We start from the raw sequence: 26008 nt of genomic DNA, 5'->3' as shown, positions 1-26008 counted from the left end.
ATATGAGGGCTGGGAATTTCAATGGGTTTCAGATATTATATTCTACTCTTGTCCAATTTACTATGTATACTAAATAGTTGGCTTTTGGTCTAGGATGAAAGTAGCCCTAAAGAGCAGGACAGATGGCAGCCGATCCGAACATCCAACCCACACCACACTACACCAGAGGAACTTTTCACCATGTCCAGGCCCTAGGGTTTGGACCAGGCCTTTCCCATGGCTAGAACTTCTGCTGAATATCACATAGCTATTGAAATCCTGCCAACTCACATTATCTGACTTTAGGATGTAATAACAATTAAATATCTGGCCCAATTTACTTGTGTTAGTCACCTGCCACCTCCTTGCCTGCCACTCTTATTTAAAACCACTGGATTTCATTTTTTCCCTAATTCTGCTTCAGTGATTTTGGCTACCCACTTCTATCCTTTCAGACAGCCAACCCCCAGAAAGCTGGATTGTCGGCAAATTAAACATCTAAGTAAGGGAAAATGGCCAATGTCACCACTCTGCTTACGGAGTGAGCAGATGTCACCCACGGTGACTATGGTAGAGACATCTCTCCTGCCCCAGTATCACTGAAGTGACAGCAGAAAAGTAGTGTAGCCTAGTGGAAAGATCACAGTCCTGTGAGTCAGAGGATCTGGGTTCTAATTCCAGCTCCACCATCTGTCCTTTCTGTGACCTCGGGCAAGTCACTTAAGTTCTCTGTGCCTCAGTTACCTCATCTGTACAATGGAGATTCAATACCTATCCTCCCTCCTACTTAGACTGTGAGCCCCATGTGGGACCTAATTAACTTCTAGCTATTCCAGCACTCAGTACAACGCTTGACGCATAGAAAGTGCTTAACAAATATTGCAATTATCATCATTATTAAAGTTATACAAAAGGATATTTTCCAAGTCCAGCAGGTGGGGACATAAAAAAAAAAAACACCTTTGTAGCACCTACCAGGTAAAAAATATGCTCTGGGGAATTTTCTTCAGTATGTCATATTTCATCTCTGAGGATGCACATGCGGTTAATATTATGCCCGGTTTTGCAGTTCCAAAAGCAGAAGTTGTACGTGATTCATTTAGAAGGGTTTTTATTTGGGCCCATTCCCAGTCACATTAGCCCTGCCCTTATAGGTGGGTGACAGTCCAAGTAGAAGGGAAGGGCACTGGTCTGCAGATGGAGGCTCCCACATGCTTTACAAAAATAGACACCAGACAGATCTGTGTCTCTTACTACACAGCAATGGAGTGAATGTTCATATTTACTGTAATGATCCATTAAAAGGCTAAATCAGACCTCCTAAAATTGGATTTCTGGTTCTCATTAGGGCTTAATATATGCATATGTCTCAGTCTGAAAGTCCCTCCAACATTCCTATATATTTTCCAAAAAGAAGTCAATATGAGGAGGGTGAAAATGCCACTACTTTGAAACTGATTTCTAGTCTCAAAAGTACCAGTCGTGCAGTCTTATTTGGTACAGCAGGTTTTCAAAAGCTTCACTGTGCTTCCCTGGTAAGGATCGAGGAAAACATGGACTCAAAGAATTTGAATTTTAATGGTGCCCTTTTCTGGAATATTGTGACCCAAGTGGTTTAAGACACTACAGAGACGTTCTTACACCCTAGACATAGAGATGAATACAGATCTCGGGATTTAGGGACACATTTTGCCATTGCTCAATAGTGCACCACAAAAGGAATCAAGTCTGGAGCTCCATCCTTACCATTTAACCCCAGGCTTGGAATTCGAATCAGCACCTGCAATATCTACGGAGCCCATTAATCCATTAACCCCACACCCAAAAGACAAGGGTTCATGATACATGTTCATTAAAATGAAAGATGAGAATGCAAATGACAGTGGAGGAGAAAATTTGCACTCTGTAGGACAGAGGTGGAGAAAGATTACTCTAAATGTGTGTGAGCACAGTGGGATATCGCTCCTTGGCAGATTCTCTAGACTGTTCGCTCACTGTGGTCAGGGAATATGCCCATCTCTATTGTATTGTACTCTATCAAGTGCTCAGGACAGTGCTCTGCACATAGTAAGCACTCGATAAATATGACTGATTGAGGGCAGAGAAATAGCCCTCAGGTAGTAGACCTTCTTGATTAAAACCCAATACCGCTCTCATGTGAAAAAAATAAGGAAGAAGATGAGACTCACACTAAAGCCTCAGCCTAAGCAGTTGAGCCTAAACAAATACCATTGATGATAATACATGGGAAGTGAGTTGGCACATTTTCCAATATCATTTCTGAAACGTAAAAATCACTGGAGAGATTCATTATATAAGACCAGAATATAAGAAGCCTGGAGTGGTCTTTTTTAATATAAAGTTAGATATCCATGCTTCATTCATCCCATATAACTTTTCAATGCAACTTTCAGGATGATGCTCAAAATTGATTGTTAATGTTGGTGGAAGAAATCCCACACAGACGCATGGAGGAATTAAGAACACCGATTACTGTTCTGTGTATAGTGTTTTTACTCTTCACTCCATGTTGTCTCTTGTTCCGCTAGGGAGTTCTCCTAAATAAAAGATCCGCAATCTGGACACAACCTTAATTTCTTTTAACTGGTCCTTTCTGGAGTGTGGTGAAGGTGTGGGAGGGGAGGGGAAAACCAACGACTGAGGATGGGACCCTTCCCTGACCTTGAGAAAGGCACTTGGTCATAGGACTCCAAATCAACAAGAACCCCAGTGATGATTCATTCATTCAATAGTATTTATTGAGCGCTTACTATGTGCAGAGCACTGTACTAAGCGCTTGGGATGAACAAGTCGGCAACAGATAGAGACAGTCCCTGCCGTTTGACGGGCTTACAGTCTAATCGATAATAATGTTGGTATTTGTTAAGCGCTTACTATGTGCAGAGCACTGTTCTAAGCGCTGGGGTAGACACAGGGGAATCAGGTTGTCCCACGTGGGGCTCACAGTCTTAATCCCCATTTTACAGATGAGGGAACTGAGGCACAGAGAAGTTAAATGACTTGCCCACAGTCACACAGCTGACAAGTGGCAGAGCCGGGATTCGAACTCATGAGCCCTGACTCCAAAGCCCGTGCTCTTTCCACTGAGCCACGCTGCTTCCCCTAAGATTATGGTTTTTGTTAAGAGCTTACTATGCATCAAACACTGTTTCTGGAGCTGAAGGAACAACCTGTCAAAGCCCAGGATCGAACCAGGGACCTTTACAGTGGAGCAAAAGCACACCCAACATACATTAGGCGTGCACACAGACCACATAAACACACGGGTTTCATCAAGAGAGTCACTGAAGAGAAGGCTCTACCTGACCCTATAGGGGTACAACTGTTCAACTCTCTATTTCTGGTAGTGTACTTGTGTGGTCCCCCCAATCTCTTGATGGAAAGCCGGGAGAAGCAGTCAAAATTTACCGCTGGTTAATGACCCAGGGGTGGAGCTCAGAATTTTACCCAGGCAAAGTCCTTTCTAGGTTAACTGCTGGCAATTCTTTTTACATACACCCACCCTTGCCTCAGTGGGTGTTTTCAACACGTGTTTGGCCAGAATGGGATTAGAGAACCATGAAAACACTCTTCCGACACAAACCCCATCGAGCCCAGCAGGTCAGGTTGACCAAGATTTGCTTGTTGTGTCCGAGTGCCATGAGTTTTCCTGCCATTCAGTGCCATGAGTTTTCCTTATCGAAATGTTTTGAGAGAACACAACCCTTGTGTTTTAGGAAAGTAGAAGGCATGCATTCCTTGACTATCCAGCCTCGCCCATTAGTGAAGCTTTAAATGGAACTTTTTAAAATATAGGTTCCAAATGGTTGAACATTTGGGAAGGCGCAAGGGTCAATTTCAAATGCAACCTCTTGATTTCCATATTCTGTCACATCTAGCTGTAGTATTTCCATTCTCCTTTCCAAGGATACCACCCAGATCTGTAAGTCTTAGAAAAGCCAAATAAAACCAATGCCAAAGGAGGCCCACCTAGAATGTCTATACACCCTCCACATTCTTCACTCACGCCCAAGCTCAGGCTATGTATGAGTCTCCTTCTGGTTTCAATCATACTTTCCTGTATTGGCACTCCTAGTATCCCCAAAAAGCATAACATTTGTGTCAGTATCCGCAGTGAATCGCATCTAGTACCTACTAGGTGCAAAGTACTAAGCAAAAGAGCAAAATACAAAATAAGAAATGTAGTCCCTGCCATCAAGGAACTTACATTCTAGTGGGGAAACAAACCACATATAATTGAATTATTATATATATATATATAAAAAAACACATAACTCAAAAACACATGAGTAACTTAAGTTACATCATCAGGAGAGTGGGTATAATCAGAGATTGATTAGTGACCTAATCTGAAAATGCCTCATAGAAAAGATGACTTTTAAAAAGAGATTTGAAGGAGTGCGGGGGAGTGGTTTAGTAGAATTGTGAAAGGGCAGCACGGGCAGAAGGAATAAGTGAATAAATACAAACAAGTACAAAATAGTGTGCCCTTCCATACTGTTTAATGGCTCCTGCTTCCAGGACAGTGCTCTGATAGTAAGGTGAATGAAATCAGTATTCTTTTCTGCTCACCTGACATATGCTGAGGCTGACCCTCAATGGCTTCACAAGTGACTAATTACTAGGTTGCTTCCCGTATTTTCTACACAGATGTACTACTTTTGACCAGAGTACAGTGGAAACTGAACAGGGCCAGAATCCCGGCAATTGATTTGGCTTATACTTGCAGCTGCGGAATGCCTCAAAGCTAGTCATTCCAGCAAATATGATGAATAATTACATGGTAAAACACACAGATAAGAACACGTTCTCCTTGGAAAGGGCAGATTACCTGATGTGGCTGAGAACTGGACCATCTGCTGTATGAAGGAGCACCTGAAGTCTTGTTGGCTACGGTCCTCTGCAAATAATAAAGAAGAATCCATGCTGTCAGCCAAAACCTACTACAAATATCTCTTCATAAACTTCATAATTAATTCCTCCATCCCAAAAGAGTAATCTTCATTAGTTGATGTTTGCCATGCTTCAGGGTTTTGTTTTCTTTCACACTTATTTCTCAATGATTCTCAGACCCAGATACCCTGAACCTTGTCAATGGCACTGGACGAATTTGTCAAAAAGCCATTAAATGAAGATACAGTCAAACCTCAATAATTCAGCTTAACTGATGCAGATTGTATGATGACTTGGACATAGCCCTTCCATTTCTATTACCCTCTGCTGCCCAAGTTAGTCAGATATTGATCTAATGTGGGAAGAGTTTCATCAACACGTGGTTAGCAATGCTTCAGTTAACTGGGAACCAGGTGACTCGGGAGGAGGAAAATATTCCAAGCATCTCTACTTAGCAATCATTTTGCACGTTATCTGCAATATAGACAGGTTTTAAAGAAAAAGACACAGACCATTAGATAACCCATGAAAGTACGGCACATGGAGAGAGAGGTGCATCTGCTCTTAAGTACTATAATAAAATTACAATTTAGCATCCTCTCTAAATTTAGTCTTTTCATTAAGACCAGGCTCTCCCCCTACACATCCATTAAGTCCAAAGTTGTGAAGGATTATTCTGTAAAAATTCAGAATAGTGATTTAACTGATTAGTACATAAAAGTTATCACACAGAGAACAGTGGCCAACTATTCTTCAGAGCCTATGAGAAAATGTACAAACTGCAGCATCAGGGTTTTTGTTTAGGATTGTTGTTCATTCATTCAATAGTATTTATTGAACGCTTACTATGTGCAGAGCACTGTGCGTAGGGCTTGGAATGTACAATTCGGCAACAGAGAGAGACAATCTCTGCCCAATGGCGGGCTCACAGAAACAATAGAAGGAGGATGTGGAATCTCATTGGCTAGTTCTGAAAGCAGGCTTGAGGATGGCTTAAGTACAGGAAGGCAAGATGCAGGTGGATGGACTGGATGCAATATTAAGACTCTTTCCAGATATGATTCTTGGGGATGCAATAGTACAAAATTATGCTCCATTCTAAAAATAATGGCAACAGGACAATACCACACTGTCACCAAGCTTAATAATAATGTTGGTATTTGTTAAGTGCTTACTATGTGCCAAGCACTGTTCTAAGCACTGGGGTAGATACAGGATAATCAGGTTGTCCCACGTGAGGCTCACAGTCTTAATCCCCATTTTAAAGATGAGGTAACTGAGGCACCGAGAAGTTAAGTGACTTGCCCAAAGTCACACACCTGTCAGGTGGCGGAGACTGAATTAGAACTCATGACCTCTGACTCCTAAGCCCATGCTCTTTCCACTGAGCCACGCCACTTAACTTCAAGCTTTGAACAACTTTTTTTTTTTATTTCCTTCAAAACGTCATGTTCCTGAAACTAGACACAAAGGCAAATCAAATGTAGTATGCCCAGACACAAAAATATAAAATATATGTAGAAATAAAAATATGTTTGAGGATTTAGTTGTAATAGTTCAATAGGGATTACATATGCAGCCCTTTCTCAGTAAGTTCAGTAGGAGAAAACTTGGTGGTTATCAATTTCCTTTTCAAAGGGGCAAAATGAATTTATTTGAAATTCTCATAGCAAAATCAATACTCTCAGTGCTTAGTACAGTGCTCTGCACAAAGTAATCGCTCAGTAAATATCATTAATGATGACTAGCAGTCTCAGGTTTTGTGATCAGTTGTTTTTACTAAACACTCGTGTGCAGAGAACAAAATGTGAGCACTTGGAAGAGTTCAAAATTAGGAGATGTACTCCTTGCCCACAAGGAGGTTACACTCTAGCATGGAAGACAGACAAATTATAATTAGGAGGAAGTAATAAAAGATATGTATAAAATGTTATGGGTGATTGTAAGTACTCAAGTGCTTAGGTGGCAAGTAAGTGCTCAAGAGGTAATCGGGGAGGGATAATAATTATGGTATTTGTTAAGCGCTTACTCTGTGCCAAGAGATTTAAGTTGGAGAGATGAGAAATTAATTGGGTTAGCAAAATAAAATCAGGAATCAGTTAACAGAATTTGAGTTCTTACAGTACGCTGAGCACTTGGGAAAGTACAATACAATAGAGAAATGATCTCTACCCATAAGGAATTTACCATCTAATAAAGTCCACAATCTATTTATATAAAAGTGGTACTTGAAGTCATGAGAGTGGATGGAGTTAGTGTAAAGAGAATGGAATCCATAACAGAGTTTTGAAGGACACCCACAGTTAGAGGGTGAGAAGCAGAGACATAGCCAGCCAAAGGGATTGAGGAAATTCCACCCGAGGTGTAAGAGGAAAAACTGAAGAACTGTATGTGTAAAATCAAGGTTAAAGTTCCCAGTAGGAAATGATCTAAATTATCAAATTTGGCCAAGGAAGATTAGGTCAGAGAAGAGCCTGTTATATTTGACAAGAATGGATCATTGGTGACCTTGGAGAGAGTGGTCTCAGTAGAGTGCAGTGGGGCAGAAATTACATCGAACATGAAGAAGAGAGCTGCAGGAGAGAAAACAAAGTAGCGCATGTATACAAACTTCTGAGGAGTTTGGGTAGGAGATGGGGTGATAGCTGGAAGTGGGATCCAAATAATTGTTTCTAGAATAGGGCAGACCTGGTTTGTGTGTTTGGTATATTTGGGGGTTTTTTGGTGTTTTTCCACATAAATGGCATTTGTTGAGCACTTATTATGTTAAACACTAGGGTAGATAAACGCTAATCAGATTGGTCACAGTCCATAGGCCTCACGGACTTAATCCCCATTTTACAGATAAGGTAACTGAGGCATGGAGAAGTTAAGTGCCTTGTTCAAGGTCACACAGCAGACAGGTTGCAGAGCAGGGATTAGAACCCAGACCCTTCCGACTCCCAGGCCTGTGCTATATCCATTAGGCCATGCTGCTTCTGGGTTTGAAAGCATTCATTCATTCATATTTATTAGGCACTTACTGTGTGCAGCGCAGTAGGAAGGCATCATCTGGGTGAGTATTCAAAGAGGGAGATCAGATTGTGATTTCACATACCCCTCGTTTACTCTATTGCTACACTGAGTTACTTAGGTATCAGTATTGTACTCTTCCAATAAGTGGTTTAAGTCATCATAAATTTTAGAAAGATGACATTGCATAGAGGACTGACTTCTAATGGATACAGCCATAATGGATAATCAATTTGAGAACAAAATCAGATTTCCAAACCTCACATATTAAATTAATTTTGTTTGTTATAGTCAAACCTAGTGTGTGTGGAGATGGGTGTGAACCCCACAAAGAAAAAGTACCCCTATAGACCTTACCAACATTACTGGAGCTTTCAAAAGTAGAGTTGGAGACAAAAAGCCACCAGGAGTAGATAATATGTTTTGTTTTCCTAAATAATCATTACAAAGGCATGTTTAAACAAAATGTTGTATTTTCAGAATAAATCATATGAGAATCAATCTAACTAGCCCCCAAAACTCACTTTCCTTGATTTCTTTAGTAAATTAACAAAAAGATCTCTTAATGCTGAATTTTAACACTCAGGCTAAAATGAGAAAGAGAGACCCCCGAAGAATGTAGATGGCAATGAACCTTCTTACATCACTGGGGCCCAGTGTGAAGAACTGGAAATTCATGTATTCAATGTATTTTTTGAGCACTATGTACACAGGACTGTAGTAAGCACTTGGAATGTACAATTCATCAACAGATAGAGACAATCCCTGCCCAACAAGGGGCTCACAGTCTAAACGGGGGAGACAGACAACAAAACAAATAGTGAGGTGTCAATACCATCAAGATAAATAGAATAATAGGTATATACACATCATTAACAAAATAAAGTAATAAATAATTGTACAAATAGGCACAAGTGCTGTGGGGAGGGGAAGGGGGAAGAACAGAGGGAAGGAGTAGGGGAATGGCGAGGGGAGGCGGTGAGCTCTCAGTAGGTCTCCTACCGTACTCTGTTGTAGTGCAAAAGAGAGAATCTAGAATTGATGCCCTACAAGGCCAGGGAGTGGATTCACGAGAAAAAAAAATCAAGGTCTAAAAAAATGAAATCAACAATATCGACTGACCACTTATTGTGTACAGAGCACCATACTCTGCGCTTCAGGGAGTCCAAAAGAACCGAGTTGGTAGACACGTTCCCTGCCAACAGCGAGCTTGCAGTCTAGAAGAAAAGGATTTATCCAGCATCTTTCAGTGAGCACTTTTTGGCATGAGAGCAGTAAAGTAGTTAATTCTGAGGCCTTCTTTCAGGGAGACTGCTATCCAAAGTTTGAGGAGGAAGTGTCGTGAGACAGTCTGAAAGATGTTTCAGACTCAACAGAAATTCAGAGCCCAGAAATATCGCCAGCTCCAGCAGTCCTCCCTCCAGAGAGCAAGCTATGCCTCAGAGTGCTGAAGTGCCTTCCTCAAATCCATCAGCCACTTTGAGGTCCATTTATGCATCACCAGGAAATGAAGAACGTGGGGCATGCTTATGCTTCAACCAAAGGGGTTTCCTAACTCGGCTTCAGATGCAAAGCAGTGGCAAGTCTTTAAGGCACAATTATGAAAAAACAGTTTTTAAAATCCAACTACCCATTGAACATCTGCTTTCAACATCCTCTCAGCGTAAATACATCGGCAAACGTGACCCCAAGAAACACCAATAGCTATTTGGATGGACTGAACTCTAAGGCAGACACAACATTTGGGGAGGTGCCTCGCTCTGAAATGATTAGAATTTCAGGTGGAACCAAATCATCTGATGCCAAGGATCATTCAGTCGGGGAGCCAGTCCAAAAGAACAAATGTGCTCTACTTCAGTGAAGTCTGAGATTTTCAGTGTACTGCAGAGAAGCCTATGCCAAATGAGAACAGATTCACAACAGTTTTTTTTTCATGGCCACTATCTTTTGATTTCTTTTCTTAATGGTATTTTTTAAGCACATACTATGGGCCAGGTACTAAGTGTAGGTACAAGCTAATCAGGATCGACACAGTCCATGTCCCACTTGGGGCTCATAATATTAATCCCCAATTTACAGATGAGGTAGCTGAAGCACCAAGAGTTAAGTGACGTGCCCAAGGTCACCCAGCAGACAAGTGGCAGAATGGGATTAGAACCCAGGTCCTTCCGACTCCCAGGTCCAAGCTCTCTCCACTGGGCCATGCTGCTTTTTAAGGGTAAATTGGTGAGCCTCACACGGAATGATACAGTGCAACCATTTCACACTTGGACCCAGAAGCAAGTTGCAAATTCAAGGTGTAGGCCAAACTGGAGAGAATAGGAAGGTTTTTGATAAGGCATTATGTGAACAACGTATCTATTTTTTGAGTTCATGTAGAAAAATGAAATGTGCTTCTTTAAGATTCTGCATGGAGCATCCAATCCCTTCCCTTCGCCTCTCTCCCTGGCCTCCCTTCGGAGGGCCGCCAGGGGAAATAAAAAGGAGATGAAACTCATATCAGGCCATTTTGCTATTTGTTAGGAACTCTGTTAAAAGGTTTGATGGGAGGAGGTTGAAACTCTTGACTAAAATAAGATTTTTAGATTATCTATCGATTTCAATCACCTACGTTATCCCTGTCCCCTCTAACCACAGATACACCAGAGGAGGCTGAACTCAGAGAAACACTTTCAAATGTAGAAGGTTTACTGATTATGAAGCTTTATGCGACCTCTCTGAAGGGGGAGGGGCAGGGAGTGGGTATAAAAGGGAACAGAAAAGAGTGGGTCGAAGTAAATATAAGGAGAGTAGAGATCTTGGAGGGCTTACTCAGTGAGGAGGTACCTGATGGTGCTTAGCTTCGTAGGCAGAGTGGTTGCTGCCCATTTTTATTATTATTCTTTTTGTATTTGTTAAGCATTCATGTGTCAAGCACTGGGGTAGATACAGGTTCATCAGGCCTGACACAGTCTCTGTCCCAAGTGGGACTGGCGGGCTAAACAGGTGACATTCAGGTATTAAATCCCCATTTCACAGATGAGGAAACTGAGGCACAGAAGTTAAGTGGCTTGCTACTGGTTAGATGACAGACAATTGGCAGAGTCAGGATTAGAAGCAGCGGGAATTTAGAAGCAGTGTGGCTTAGTGGATAGAGTACAGGCCTGGGAGTCAGAAGGACCTGAGTTCTAATCAAGGCTCTTGTCATCTTGAACAAGTCACTTAACTTCTCAGGGCTTCAGTTCCCTCATCTGTAAAATGGGGATTTTAAGAGTGAGACCACCATATGGGACAGGGACTATGTCAAACTTGATTTATATCTACCCCAGCACTTAGAACTATGCTTGATGCACAATAAGCACTTAATAATAATGTTGGTATTTGTTAAGCGCTTACTATGTGCCGAGCACTGTTCTAAGCGCTGGGGTAGACATAGGGGAATTAGGTTGTCCCACGTGGGGCTCACAGTCTTAATCCCCATTTTACAGATGAGGGAACTGAGGCACAGAGAAGTTAAGTGACTTGCCCACAGTCACACAGCTGACAAGTGGCAGAGCTGGGATTCGAACTCATGAGCCCTGACTCCAAAGCCCATGCTCTTTCCACTGAGCCACGCTGCTTCTCTAATAGCAATAACAATATTAATAATGACGGTATTTGTTAACTGCTTACTATGTGCCAAGCACTGTTCTAAGCGCTGGGGTAGATACAGGTAATCAGGTTGTCCCACATAGGGCTCACAGTCTTCATCCCCATTTTACAGATGAGGTCACTGAGGCACAAAAGAAGTTAAGTGACTTGCCAAAGGTCACACAGCTGACAAGCGACGGAGCCAGGATTAGAACCCACGACCTCTGACTCCCAAGCCCGGGCTCTTTCCACTTAGCCACGCTGCTAAGGACCATTAGATCCCAGGCCCTCTGACTCCCAGGGCCGTGCTGTTTCCACTAGGCCAAGCTGCTCCACAATGCATTAAATAGGCTCTTAGCAGCAACACCAACACCAAGCTTTCCCATGGTACAATCCTGGGGCATTCAGGGGGCAGAATCTCTGTGGTGGCATGGAGCTCTTAAGGTATCCTGGACATCTGAGGGACTTGAAACCACCCCAGCAAGTCTGCACAGTTGCAGGTGTCCCTGACAGACCTGAGTGGAGGTGGTCGAGCCTGCTCCTCAAAAAAAAACCAAAACAAAAACTCCAGTGGTTGCCCATCTATCAACAAAAACTCCTCACCACTGGTTTTATAGCACTCCACCACCTTGCCCCCTCCTACCCCACCTCATCACTCTCCTTCACTCCAGCCCACACACTTTGTCCCTCTAATGCTAACTTTCTCTCTGTGCCTCAATCTCACCTACCTGACCACCGACCCGTAGCCCACGTCCTGACTCTGGTCTGGAACGCCCTCCCTCCTCAAATCCAGCAGACAACTACTGTCCTCCGCTTCAGAGCCTTACTGAAGGCCCATCTCCTCCAACAGGCCTTTCCAGATGAAGTCCCTCCTTTCCTCTTCTCCCACCCCCTTCTGCATCACCCTGACTTGCTCTCTTTGTCTACCCTGATCCGAGCCCCACAGCACTTACGTACGTCTGTAATTTATTTGCAGTGATGTCTTTATCTCCCCTCTGGACTGTAAGCTTATTGTGGGCAGGAAATGTACCAGTTTCTCTTTATTGCACTCTCCCATTCACTTAGTACAGTGTTCTGCACCTAGTAAACAATCAATATGATTGAATTTGTGGAAATAATAACAGTATTAGTTAAGCACTTATACTTGTCAAGGACTGCACCGTGCACTGGGTTAGATACTAGATAATTGGGCTGGACACATTCTCTATTCTATAGCAGATCACAGTCTGAATGGAAGAGAGTAGGATTTAATCTTCATTTTACAGTGGAAACTAAGGCACATAGAAATTACCTGACTTGTCCAGAACCAGTATTAGAACCCAGGTCTTCTTACTTCTGGGCCTGTGCTCTTTCCACTAGGCCATTAAGACCAGTAAAGTGTGGAAGAGGGTGAGAATTTGGGAAAGTTCTTGGCAGTCATTCTAAAGGAAGGGGTGGAATTCAACGGAGTGGGATTCAGTAGAAGTGAGCCAGTTTGAGGGAACAGTCTTGGGCTCATCAGGGCACCTCAGAAGCAACCTGGTGCAAACCACATTCCCCATAACAGTCCTGAAAGCTCGGACCGGGCCTTTCTAAGACCACCCAAAGCCTCAGCACCTTAGAATTACACCATGGGGCACAGGCCCATTGCTGTCCTCCATAGACAGGTAGCCATGTGGGTTTGTTCCTAGGCAGTACAGCCAGAGACTAAAACTCTCCCAAAGCAGGCACACCTGCTGCAACCCCTGGCGCTGGTGAGAAAGTGAGTTCGTTCAGAATGACAGAATTTCATTTTTTTATTGTATTTGTCAAGCGATTACTTTGCACCAGACACTCTTCTTAGCTCTGGGGTAGATATGCGCTAATCAGGTTGGACATCATCCATGTCCCACAGGGGGCTCACGGTCTTGTTCCCCATCTTACAGATGAGGTAACAGACACAGAGAAGTGACAAGGTCACTCAAGGTCGCACAGCAGAATCCACTAGGACACATTCCTTTTCAGGGACTGGCCAGGACCCTGCCACATCTAAACCGTGTTTTGGAGAGTGCCTCTCCCACTCCAACAATGCCTGGCCCCTAAGAGACTAAGCTAGAAAGGGGAATAGGCAGACACAAAAGCCAAACAGGTCATGGCAGGTGTATTTTAAAGATGCCATGAACGCTTTACTACTTGCCACTCATTTTTTTATTATGATTTTAATTTTGAAAAGGTGCCACCATCAAAACACTACCACTGACAAAATTTCTTTGAGAACCCCATTAAATTGTTCTGGGCAGGTAGTTTCCTCACTCTCTCTAAAGTTCTCCTGCTGCCATTTGAATCCATTTCTTCAAGATCTGACCTAATGGAGATAGAAAGTTTCTGGTCGCCTTTAACCATGTAACATTTTGGGCACTTTTAAATCAGTGCTATTTATTGAGCGCTTACCTCGTGCAGTTGTATACTAAGCACTTGGAAGAGTACGACAGGTAGACAGATACGTTCCCGCCTCACAGTGAGCTTACAGGCTAGAGGGTGAGATAGACATTAATAAAAATAATCCACAGATATGTACCTAAGATTTGTGAGGCTGAGACAAAAACTGTATACCCAAAGGGCACAGAGACGAGCGCATAGGTAACACAGAAGCGAGAGAGAGTCCAGGATAAAGGGGAGAGTGGTGGTATGGAGTATATGAAGGGGGAGGGAGTTTCAGGCTGGGTGGAGAACATGGGATAAGGGTTGATGGTGAGATAGACAAGACCAGGCCATGGTGAGTAAGCTGATGCTAAAAAGGAGCAAGATTTGAGGGCTGGGCTGTAGTAGGAGAACAGTGAGGCGAAGTAGGAGGGGGCAAGCTGATTGGAGACAGGGAATGTGTCTGTCTGCTATATTGTACTCTCCCAAGCGCTTATTACAGTGTTCTGCACACCGTAAGTGCTCAATTAACACGACTGAATGAATTGAGCACTTTAAAGATAATGGTAAGGGGAACAGTATGTGATAATACTGTTCCCCTTATCCCCAGCATTCTCCCCGCCAGGCTAAATGAGTCCACCTCTAACACTTTTTGCATTTCCCCCTCCCCAACTTCTCCATTACCTTCCCATTTCAACTGTGGATGTTAAGACCAGACCCTGTGCTCTGTGTATTAATTGGACTATTAACTACACAAAGGAAAAAGTACATGGAGGAAGTTTCAGTCGAAGCAAATGCCAAAGCCAGTGACTACATTCAGGCTGGGCTTTGAAAGTGGGTTCATTTTCCAGTAAAGCAAGTGAAGTAACCAAAGAGTGTTCTTGTGACAAAAAGCAGATGTTGAATCATCCAGATGAAATTTTTCTATTGGGTTTGCAGCCCTAAGGAATCTTTCTGGAAAAAGAAAGCAATCCTCTCAGGTTCTCTATCCACTAGCTAGTAGTCCCTTAGGTCTTCATTGCAATGAACGATAAACAACATGGGGGTCTCCGTAATTCACCGATTAGGTGTTTTATTTTCTGGAGCTAAAAAAAAAGTAGGTGGACACAAAGTATACTAATCAGGGAATTCCAGGATTCCTCTGGTGGAAAGAATTATAGTGGTGCCTGGAACAGCAATATGCATTTTTGGACTTCAGATGGCATCTGTGAGAACTCTGCTAGAAAATCTTAAGCCTGTTAGTTCTGGTTGAAGCAGCCAATGAAATCATATTTAATATTTGCAGTGCCTGAGAGGTCATCTGGAAGATCTTTGCTTTTAGTCCAGGGTTTCCTTATTTTGTTGCAGATGTCCTCAAAGCGAAGATCATTTCAAAGCAGGCGAGGAAGGGGGAGAGAAAAAGAAGTCCACAGACACTTCCAACTGAGACAATTCTAGCTTAAAAATTCCCAAGTGATTATCCTGTGGGACAAATCTGTTCCCTCTCAGCAAGGAACCTTGTGTGGGACAGGGATTGACTCTGAATTAATGATCTTGTATCTACCCAAGTGCTTAGTACAGTGCTGGGCATGCAATAAGCACTTAATAAATGCCAACATTTTTCTTAGGATTTGTGGATTTTTCAGGTAGTAGAAGCATTTTGTACCTGCTCCAGCCAGGGCTCTGAGAACGTGGCATGAAAATCACCATTCCAACCTGCTAAATTTGAGGGACCGGTAAAAACTCATGGCCTCTTAGTTCTTTTTTCCCCTCTAATTTCAGGTTACTGGCCCAGAAAGCAAAACATTTCCAACCAATCCTGCACTCCCACTGAGGTCTGATTTCTAAGTGTAAACATAGATTTCCCACATTTTTTCGCCCACATTCTTCCAGGCAACAAGGAGCGGTATTTTTGCCTAAGGTGAAAAGCACTGGCTCAAGTAAATCAGAAGTCTCTGGTTCCACTGAGAACTAGCTGAGTTACAAAGAAAGCTGGGGGATAAGAGAAAGCTCCTCACATGTCTGATTTCCTCATAGCTATTTCAGGCATGCACAGAGGAGTTAGAGGGGCCCCAAGCCTTGCTTGCCTTCCACCCTTCTTTAGGCCTTAGGGGACAAGCTGCTGTCTGTCTTTGTAAAGAAAGCTGCTGTGAGAATTGTCAAGTGAATGAGAACACACACTCTTTTCCCTTTAAAAGCCATAAAGAACAATGAATATAGAAGGTGTGCTCCAAAGTTCAGCACAAGGAGAGATTCCCTTTTAGCTCACATGCTATAAGCTCTACAAATACGTAATAGCTGTCTTTTGACTTTGAAGAAAACCCATCCAGCGGTGAGGCTATAGCTTAGAATGCAGGTTTGGCTCACTGTGACCCCATGTGGAACAGGGATCAGGTCTGAATTATCCAATTTGTATTTACCCTAGCGCTCAGTACTGAGCTAGCTACAAAGTGAGCACTTACCACAATAAATGAGATGACCAATGCGTGACTGGAAATCCTTTCTACATCACAGGCATGTAAAATGATTTCCAAAAAAGAGGCCCAAACTAACCTGTCATCAGCAGCTGAATTCCACATGTGTTCGGCTATGCCAGATGATTTGATGTTCTCCTTCATTGTATATTTAAAGTATTTCTCCTGTCTGCTATTCTTAGGATTATCCCACTTCAACTCATCACAGAGCAGTTGTTGAAGTAGTAGTCTAGTGGAAACAGTGCGAGCCTGGGTGTCAGGGGATCTCGTCTTCATCAGTAGTGATCACTGAGGGCCGACTGTTGGCAAAACACCGTATTAAGCACTTGGGAGAGCACAATACAAAGTTGGTAGGCACTTTCTCTGCTCACAACAAACTGATCTGATTTCTAATCCTGGTTCTCCAAATTGCCTGCTGTGTGACCTCGGGTAAGTCACAGCTTTTCTGTGCCTTAGTTTTCTCTTTTGCAAAATGGGGATTAAATGGTCCTCAGAGATCCTGAGTCTCATATGGAAAGGGGACTGTGTCTGACGATTATCTTTTATCTACATTAGTGCTTAGTACAATGTTTGGCAGTCACTTAAAGAGCACAATTATCATTTTCTACCAGGATCCAAACTCCAGACAGGTCTGGTGCGCAAAGGTGAGCTATGACAAGCATTATTTGAGTCTGGAGGTAGGACTGGATTGCAGGACCATTGCTTGCTTGTGCTTCTGTCTTCCTACTTGATGTTAAATATCACATATAGGTGGAATTGGTGAAGTTGCTCTAGATACCAAATGCAGTACCTCAGTCCTGGTGTCAGTCATAAAAAGGCTGGATGCTATAATTGCCCAACATACCTTCAGTTTTGTCTGAATCGTAATGCCAATCAATGGTATTTATGGATTGCTTCCTGGTCAGAGAGCACTGGACTACCTGTTTTTGCATAGGATGTGAGCTAAAAGGCAACCACCTTTCCCTGGAGGCAGGAATTTGCAAGAAAATAAGGTGACTTCCAAGTGCCATTGCAGAACCTGAGGTGGTACTAAGCAGCACACTCATTCTTTGAGCCTTCCAAAGAACACATTGCTTGCTTGATTTGCTTTCCTACCTCTGTCCATCCCTTCATTCATTCCCTCATTCAATCATATTTACCGAGCACTTAACTATGTGCAGAGCACTGTCCTAAGCACTTGGGAGAGTACAGTATAATAAGCACATTCCCTGCCAACAACGAGCTTACAGTCTCAAGGGGAAGACAGACATTAATATAAATTATGCATATGTACATAAGTGCTATGGGGCTGGGAGGGGGGATGAATAAAAGGAGACAGTCAGGACTATGCAGAAGGGAGTGGGAGATGGGAAAGGAGGGCTTAAGCAGAGAAGGCTTCTTGAAGGAATTCAAGCAATTCAATGCTTTGAATTGGGGGAGAGTGATTGTCGGATTTGAGGAGGGAGGACAGAGGCAGGACATGGACAAGGGGTCGGCGGCAAGACAGTGGGTTTGAGGAACAATGAGTAGGTTGGAATTAGAGGAGCAAAGTGTGTGGGATGGGTGAGAAGAGTTTGCCAGCTGTGGGTTAGACCAAAACCTAGGTGTTTTGCAGACTAAATAGCCCATCCTTAGTGTTCTACCTGTTCTGAGAAGCAGGATACAAAGGCCGGCATGCCCCATGTGTGCGTCTTTCCACAGAGGAGCCGTTATCCCAGTACACTTGTGTACCCTATACCCATAGAATGCATTTACAGTGGAAGAAAGATTGTATAGGCCTGAAACCTGAGAAAAATCCCATCTCAGTTCTCCTACTAACCTACTGTGTTCTCCTAAGAAAGGTGAGCCTTTTGGACCCAGTTTTATCTGTTAAACAGGAATAACCCTCTAGATGGAAGATAAGGAGACTATTGGAGATAACAGCCATCTAAAGTTGCCTATTGCCCAGTCTAGGCTTCATTGTCCACAGACCAATAGAGTCAGACCTGGCCTTCTCTAACCAAAGCTGCCCTTCCCTGAAGAGGCTAGAGAGAGGCAGCCACAAGTTTTGTCCAAGGACTGCAAACAGGCATTCCTTGTATCTCCTGCAGCCTTGTTTTGGAGTAGGATATAAGCTAAAATAGCAGCCCTTTTCCCTAGAGGCAGGAGTTGCAAGGAAATAAAGTGGCACGCCAGTGCCATTCGGAGAGCCCCTCAAAACCCTTCCAAGATGTTATTTCCCAGTCCCATCTAGGTAGCTCCACTCCTTCCAATGAGTTTCCAGGATCCTCTCCTGTATCCCAGGATCATTACCTCTTTCCTCATCTCCCCCACATCCCCATGTACCCTTTATACTAAATCATATCACAATTTTTTTGTTTTGCAGCTCCAATGCAGTAGACTTTGGGGCAGCTGTCACTTGAAATACAGTGTTCCTCCCTACCTCCGGGTTCACAAAGTCAGGGCCCAAAGCTGGGGAAGGAGAATAGGAAGTGTGAATAGCAGAGAAATTCTGGGTAGTGGGGGTGTGGGGTGAAGAAATCAGCAGAGAGGCTTTTCCTGGGCCTTCCACAACCACCTATTCTCTCCTCCCTTCACCCATTGACACCCCAACTTTGGGCTGCCCAGGATCCAGGATGGAGAAGGCAGCTAGTGGGGCTGTCATATTAAAGCAGAGGAGAGTGAACTGGAAGGTAGAAGAGTGGATTTGGAGAAAGGTCAGGGAGTAGGTGGGTAACGAGGAAAGGCTGAAATCTGGAATGTTGCATTTTGAGGGGGTTAGAGGGAGGAAGGGCAGAGCTACCAGTTTGAAAAAGGGTGAAATGTGGATTTTTGAAGCTTCTTGAGAAGGGAAATACACTCCTCCGATGGATAGATTACTCCATTCTCTATTTTTAGACACTGTCTCGGATCACCAGGCAGAGACAGATAATTAATAACAATAATGGTAACTGTACTTCTTAAGCAACTATTGTAAAGACTGTCTCTGTCCACATGGGGCTCAGGGTCTAAGGTGGAAAGAGAAATCAATCAATAGTATTTACTGAATGCTTACTGTCTGTAGAGGACTGTACTCAGCACCTAGGCGAGTACAATAACAGAGTTGGTAAACATGTTCTTTGCCCACAGTGAGCTTACAGTCTAGTGGGGGAGATGGACATTAATGTAAATAATTTAAAGATATGTACATATGTCTGTGGGATTGATGGAGGAGTGAATAAAGGGTGCAAATCCAAGAACAAGGGTGATGCATAACAGAGTGGGAGAAGGTGAAGTAAGGGCCTAGTCAAGGAAGGGCCCTAGTCAATCTCCCGTTTTACAGATGAAGAGCCCGAGGCACAGAGTGGTTAAGTAACTTGTCCAAGGTCACACAGCAGGGAAGTGATGAAGCCAATATTAGAACCCAGGTCTGACGTTCTCTCCATGGGAATCCCAGAGCACTCGGATACTGACTAAAGCAAAGACTCAACACATGTAGAGCCTTGGCCTTAGCATAAATAGCATGGACAATACATCTCCCTGCATAAAACCTCTTCAAATTTTTCATTTCTCTGCTGAAATCCTTGCAGTTCTGCCTCTGCAGGCTTTCCTCATCCCAGCTTATACAGGGACATTGTTCAGAAAGTTGGACTAACATACTACAGAACAGTATACAGCACCTAGCAGTGTGGGATAATAATAATAATAGCAGCATTTGCTAAGTGCTTACTATGTTCCAAGCACTGTTCTAAGCACTGGGGTAGATACAAGCTAATCAGGTTGTCCCACATGGGGCTCACAGTCTTAGTCCCCATTTTACAGATGAGGTAACTGAGGCACAGAGATATTAAGTGACTTGCCCAAATTCACACAGCAGACAAGTGGCAGAGTTGGGATTAGAACCCATGACCTCTGACTCCCAAGCCTGTGCTCTTTCCACTAAGCCACTGTTTCTCAATGACCTGAAGATTCTTGAATTGAATTGAAAACTGGGATGTCTGATCCCTGAAGGGGCAGCACAGATTCATAGGCAGGGCACGGGACTTCCTGTATTACACCGCTAACTCCCACTCAATCCCTTTCCCCTCCATCCTCTGCCACTCCAGGGGGTGAAGGAAAAGGATTGGATCCCTGGAAATCCCTCCCTACAATTGGGGTTTAGCCAACATGGGTCTGGGTTCTGCCCTCTGCAACGCCAGCCATCTGGGAGTCAGAAGCAGTTTCCTTTCATGCAATCTTCTGCAAGGGAAGTAATGTGGCCTAGTGGAAAGAGCACAGGCTCGGGTCTCAGAGGATCTGAGTTCTAATTCCCACTCCCCCACTTGTCTTCTATGTAACCTTGGGCAAATCACTTAATTACTCTGTGCCTCAGTTACCTTGACTGAAATGGGGATTAAGACTGTGAGCACCATGTGATACACGCATTGTGTCCAACCTGATTAATTTGTAACTACCACAGTGCTTAGTACAGTACCTGGCTCATAGTAAGCACTTAAATACCATTAAAAAAAAAGAGGCCCAAGTAGTCACACCAGAGTAACTTTTCCTCTTTGCCACAGCTCCACCAGGTCCGACGTCATGACCTGCGTTCATCTCCAGGAAGATTTTTCTCCTGGGGCACCCATCACGGCAACAACCAAATACAACACATCCGTTGAGTCCATTCAGCTCAGGAAACAAGATGCCACTGAAGGCTTGGAAGTTCCCAGATATTTCCTTTTGTATTACAGCACAATATGCCAGGCAAAATGGAAAGCCAAAGGATGGAAGTGTTCCTTCGGGGCAAAGACTTCTTGGGTTCCTTTCTGAAGCTGTTTGTGTGGTTAGTACTGACAGTGTGAAAGATTAAGAGAAGTGCGAAATGAAGGGTTTTTTTTTTTTCTGAATGCAATCTTATTTTCTATTGCATAGAGCTAAATTTGTGGGCTGATGCATTAGAATTCTTCCCAATGGCTTTGAAACTCTAAGACGACACCATCTCCTGGTTAAACTGAGAAAGAGAAAACCCCACCCTAAGAATGTTCACTGCATTTGTAGAATGTAAGGTATAGATAGGCCCAATATCAAAAAAGAAGCCACTTTCAACAACATAAGTAAAGAATCAGCATCTCATTCCACGTTGTCCAAGTCAATTTTATTATACAAATAAACCATTCTACGCAGCGCCTCTGTAAGGTTAGCAAATCCCAAGTGCTTGGAGAAAGGCTGCCCTCTTCAGACATATTTGGTTAAAGATTCTGTCTGTATTCTCTACATCTTTCTCCAGATGAGAGGTAAGTTAGCATTCGAACTACCCAGATTGATTTGAGAAAAGGCAATTCTGCTTCAATAAAAGAGTTGAGCTTTAATTTCCCTTTATCAATACCTAGATACTTGGGCTGCCCTCAGACTTGACCAAATTGTATTTGACAAAATATCCTAAACGAGTCCAGAAGCTTCTAAGTGGTGCCAGAACACAAAGCTGTAATGAATTTAATGGAGTAGTCTAGATTCTGGGGTGTTTGAACTGTCACATATCCACGTGTGTTCAGAACCACCAACTGAATTCACAATAATTGGCTTTCATGACATTCAGATTTTTAATAACCACAACGAACGTGTTTCGTATTTTACACAAAGCCCTTGTCTTGTTTTAAATCTGTCCCCCCTAACAACCTGTAATTGCAATTTTTAAAAATGCATCGTCATAACAATGGGTATTGGTCAAATTAAAATTACTGAGGAAAAAAAGGCCAGGTCGGCTGCCAGCTTCTTTTCCTCAGAACATTATATTATAGGCAGAGAGTATGGACAGCAAATTGGGACCCTGTAATGGAAATACTAATCTTACTTTATTTTCTATCCACACTTTAGATGACTAAATAAATCCACATTTTTCAAGTCAATTTAAAGGGTTTCCAGAACCTCCCCCAAAACACCACGCAATTCTACAGAGGATGGAGAAGAGAAAGTCCACAGACACTGGGCAGTTGATATTTTGCCTTACCACAGGCTAGAGAAAAGCAGTACATAAAATCCTGGAATAAAATAGAAGAGTTCTGGGAGGAAAATCCACATCTCATTTTCAAGGAATGGGTTGTCTACAAGGACTGAATTTGACAATGGAGGAAAATGGTATGTGCAGCTATGATAATGTATATTTACATAATATTTTGCATGTGTAATCTGTGTATATTTGTAAACATCTGTAGAAATAGTGCTTGTGTAATTGGAGGTAGCAGAGCTCAAAGTGAATATGTGCCCAGTTCTTCTCCTGGCCTGTAATATTCAGTTTCATGTATAATTGATAGCCTGCAATTTTTAAGATGGGTAAGAGTAAATAAATTATGAGGATTCAAAATATCATTCATTTGCCAGGAAGACTCGGTTTTTCTGTGAACTAATAACTGTTCAGATGCTTAACTGCATTTCTATCAGAACAATATTGTTAACGGTTTCTGGTCCCCGAATTGCTCAAATTGAAATCAGAACTACCATTTTCATACTAATTTGATACGGTTTGACATGAACTGAGTCCTTTCAGTATTTTGCATAGTTAGAATATACAGCATATAATCCAAAGATATTTTATTTGTGAAATGAAGGAGCTCTTACTTGCTTTCCTTTACTATACCTCACCGAGGGCCTAATGCGGGTGTCTGTACACATGACACTCTGGTCAGTAAATAATGTTGATGGTGGCTTTTCTCCAAAATTGTCCTTGAAAACATGCATTCCTCACCCCCCCCAGAAACAGAAAAAGTGTTGTTTCTGTCTCTGGGTGCTTCATTTTGCTCAGTGGTGGGGTTGCTCACTTTCACTAATAATCAGTCGTTCTTGGTATCCATCTTTTGGTTTTATTTCACACAATTTAGCAAAAGTGCTGAACCCATTTCATAAATGAATAAATGGATCCTCCTGCAGAAGAAAAAACACCGGCTGGATTTATGTGTGGCCAGTCTGACATATTTGTCCTCATCACATGTTTTCATAGTTATTATTATTATGGTATTTTTTATGTGCTTACTGAGTGTCAGGCACTGTCCTAAACACTAGAGTAGATACAAATTAATCAAGGCACACTCAGTTCCTGACTCACATAGGGATCACAATCTAAGTAGGAGGGGGAACAGTAGCTAAATCCCCATTTCATAGCTGAGGAAACTGAGGCAAGAGAAGTTAAGTGCTTTGCTCAAGGTCATAGAACAGGCAACTGACAGAGCTGGAATTAGGACCTAGGTCCTCTGACTCCCAGGTCCATGCTCCTTCCACTAGACTATACTGCTCCTCAAAGTCATAAAACATAAGATTGAGAACTCGATCCCCCAGGGGTTGACTGTGCACAGACCTAGTGTATTTCCAGAAGAATTCCAGTAGAATATGATAAAAAAATTGACTTGGGACTACCTTTTTGGAGGCAAGATTAGCATTATCTTGGAGATGCAGGTCTAATCACACAGTCAAGAGCCAACTCTAAGCACAAGGATAGATTTAGACATTTGGTCTCCATGAGGCAAGGGGAAAAAACCTGAGTCTTCAGGTTATTCCCTAGAGGGATGTACGGTTAAGGGCAGTAATGCATACCAACCACCACATCAACCAACAGGTATGAATGGTACAAATAGAAGGATCAAAAGAGTGCATAATCTTACCAACTAGAACAAAACACCCCTCTCTCCAAAACACTAAGGAGTTTCATTGAGAGGAAGCAGTGTCCCAAATTTGTTACTACTGGAAGTAAAACTATAATGTTTCATGCTTTCAACCCTGAAAAGTAAACCCACCTTCATCTGATATCCATCCAACATCTTCCTACCACACTTGAAAAAGTTTTCCCTCTCTTCCACCCCAACCCCCACCATAGTTTTAAAGTACTCCTTCCCACCACGACCCCCAGTGGAATGGAAAGCTGGTCTGATCCAACACTGATTTTATTCTCTAATGCTCTTGTGAATCATCTTCAAGCATTTCATTTACCTTGGCCAAGTAGCCCAAGGTAAACTCAGCTATTGACAGCTACCTAGAAGGCTTTAGCCTAGAATCCTTCCTTCAGTTTGGCCAGAAACAAATGAGAAATTGGTCCCCAATTTAGCTCTGCTATTTTTGACCATTTATAGTAGTTTATTCCCTGCCAAAGGGTTTCTTTGCTGTAGTTTAGCCAAAAGCTATCTTCACTGCTAGCCACTACGTAGCTGCCTCCTGGAACTACTGCTAGGCCTCACACCATATATGGCAGGTTGAGCTACAAATTTTGTGGAGAGATAAACTCCACTGAGTAACAAAGATCATCTAAAAAGACTCTTCAAAGATTTCTTCCTTTCCTCACGTTAAAATGAATAGCCTCAGCACAAACACTGATGATGAGTCCTACAATTATCAAACACGGCAGTGCACCAGTCTAAGCAGACGATCAATAAATTTCTCTATTATTTCTAGTTATCAGCATGTTACCAGGCTATAGCTACTCCTGGGAAAAATTAAAGGAAGAAGAGGATAGTTTGGACAAAACAAACGTGTGTCTATTATAATTACCTGGTAGAGTCCAAAAAGAAAGACCAAACCCCGAGTTGAGGCAAAGCATTGCAAAAGCACATCCCACATGAAAACACATGCATATAAAAATAAACAGGGCCTGAATTCCATTTGGCAAAGTCTCATAGGCGTGCGTCTATAAATAATGTTCCTTAAATGGTGGAAACAAACATTTGAGGCCAACATGTCATTCATCCATGACATCTGGTGGATTCCATGGTTTTGTCAGTGAAGGGAAGGCTTGATCTCTTTTCTACACTTTATACAAGCATTTGATATTGCACAAGAGGTGGGCAATTTTAGATTCTGCCAAAGAAGTGTTCTCCATTTCACAACACAGATAAGATGCTGTCCAAATTTGGGGTCACTTATGGGCTCTGGTCACAGGGACGCCGACCTACTTTTAATTACGTAATGTAGATTAGACCAAGGTCAGGAGCATGAAATACAACAGTGTGGTCTAGTGGAAAGAGCAGGGGTCTGGGAGTCAGAAGATCCTAGGTCTGCCACTAGCCTTCTAGCTCAATAAATACTATTGAATTGAATGAATCATCTTGGACAAGTCATCTAACCTCTGTATATCTAAATTATCTTCTCCTGTAAGACAGGGATAAAATGCCAGCTCTCCTTTCTCTTGGACTGTGACTTCATGTAGGACAGAAGCAGTGAATGATCTCACCTCGTATCTACCCAGGGCTTAGCCTACAGGATGCATTCAATCAGTGCCTTTATTATTATTATTATTATTAATGAAAAGACACAGAATCACCAGATGACGACTGTGAATCTGGTTGGATTTTCCAACAAATAATACTTATTCAGCCTATCATCGGTGCAGAGCACTGTGCTAAGTGATACTGTGAGCTCCTTGAGAGCAGAGATCATGTCTACCAACTGTAATGCACTCTCCCAAGTGCTTAGTTCAATGTTCTGCACACAGTAAGCACTCAAATACCATTGATTGATTGGGAGAGTACAGAGTTAGTAGACATGATAAGTTAGACAACATATTTGCCCTCAAGGACTTTACAATCATGTGAAGAGAAGTTGAGCGAGAAGCTCTCACAGAGCTGGCTCCAGTTGGTTAAAATAATTTACACCTTGTAATTCCTCTCAAACTCCTTGCCCCCTCCTACCTTACCTCCCTGATTTATCACAACCCAGCCCATATACTTGCCAACCTACTCACTGTACCTCGATCTCATCTATCTCAC

At 42.7% G+C, this 26008-nt stretch overlaps 1 protein-coding gene across 2 annotated transcripts in view; it reads right to left on the bottom strand.

The window, feature by feature from the left end:
- Nucleotides 1–26008, bottom strand: part of RBMS3 (RNA binding motif single stranded interacting protein 3) — a 1099136-nt gene that overhangs the window by 899235 nt on the left and 173893 nt on the right. For both annotated transcript variants that reach the window (XM_029070947.1, XM_007671050.4), the window contains one exon: nucleotides 4832–4900. In XM_029070947.1, the coding sequence (XP_028926780.1) occupies nucleotides 4832–4900 (69 nt within the window). The remainder of the gene's footprint in view (nucleotides 1–4831; nucleotides 4901–26008) is intronic.

Source organism: Ornithorhynchus anatinus, chromosome 8, assembly GCF_004115215.2.
Source record: "Ornithorhynchus anatinus isolate Pmale09 chromosome 8, mOrnAna1.pri.v4, whole genome shotgun sequence".
Taxonomy (NCBI): Eukaryota; Metazoa; Chordata; class Mammalia; order Monotremata; family Ornithorhynchidae; genus Ornithorhynchus; species Ornithorhynchus anatinus.
This window is presented reverse-complemented; position numbering and strand designations above follow the sequence as displayed.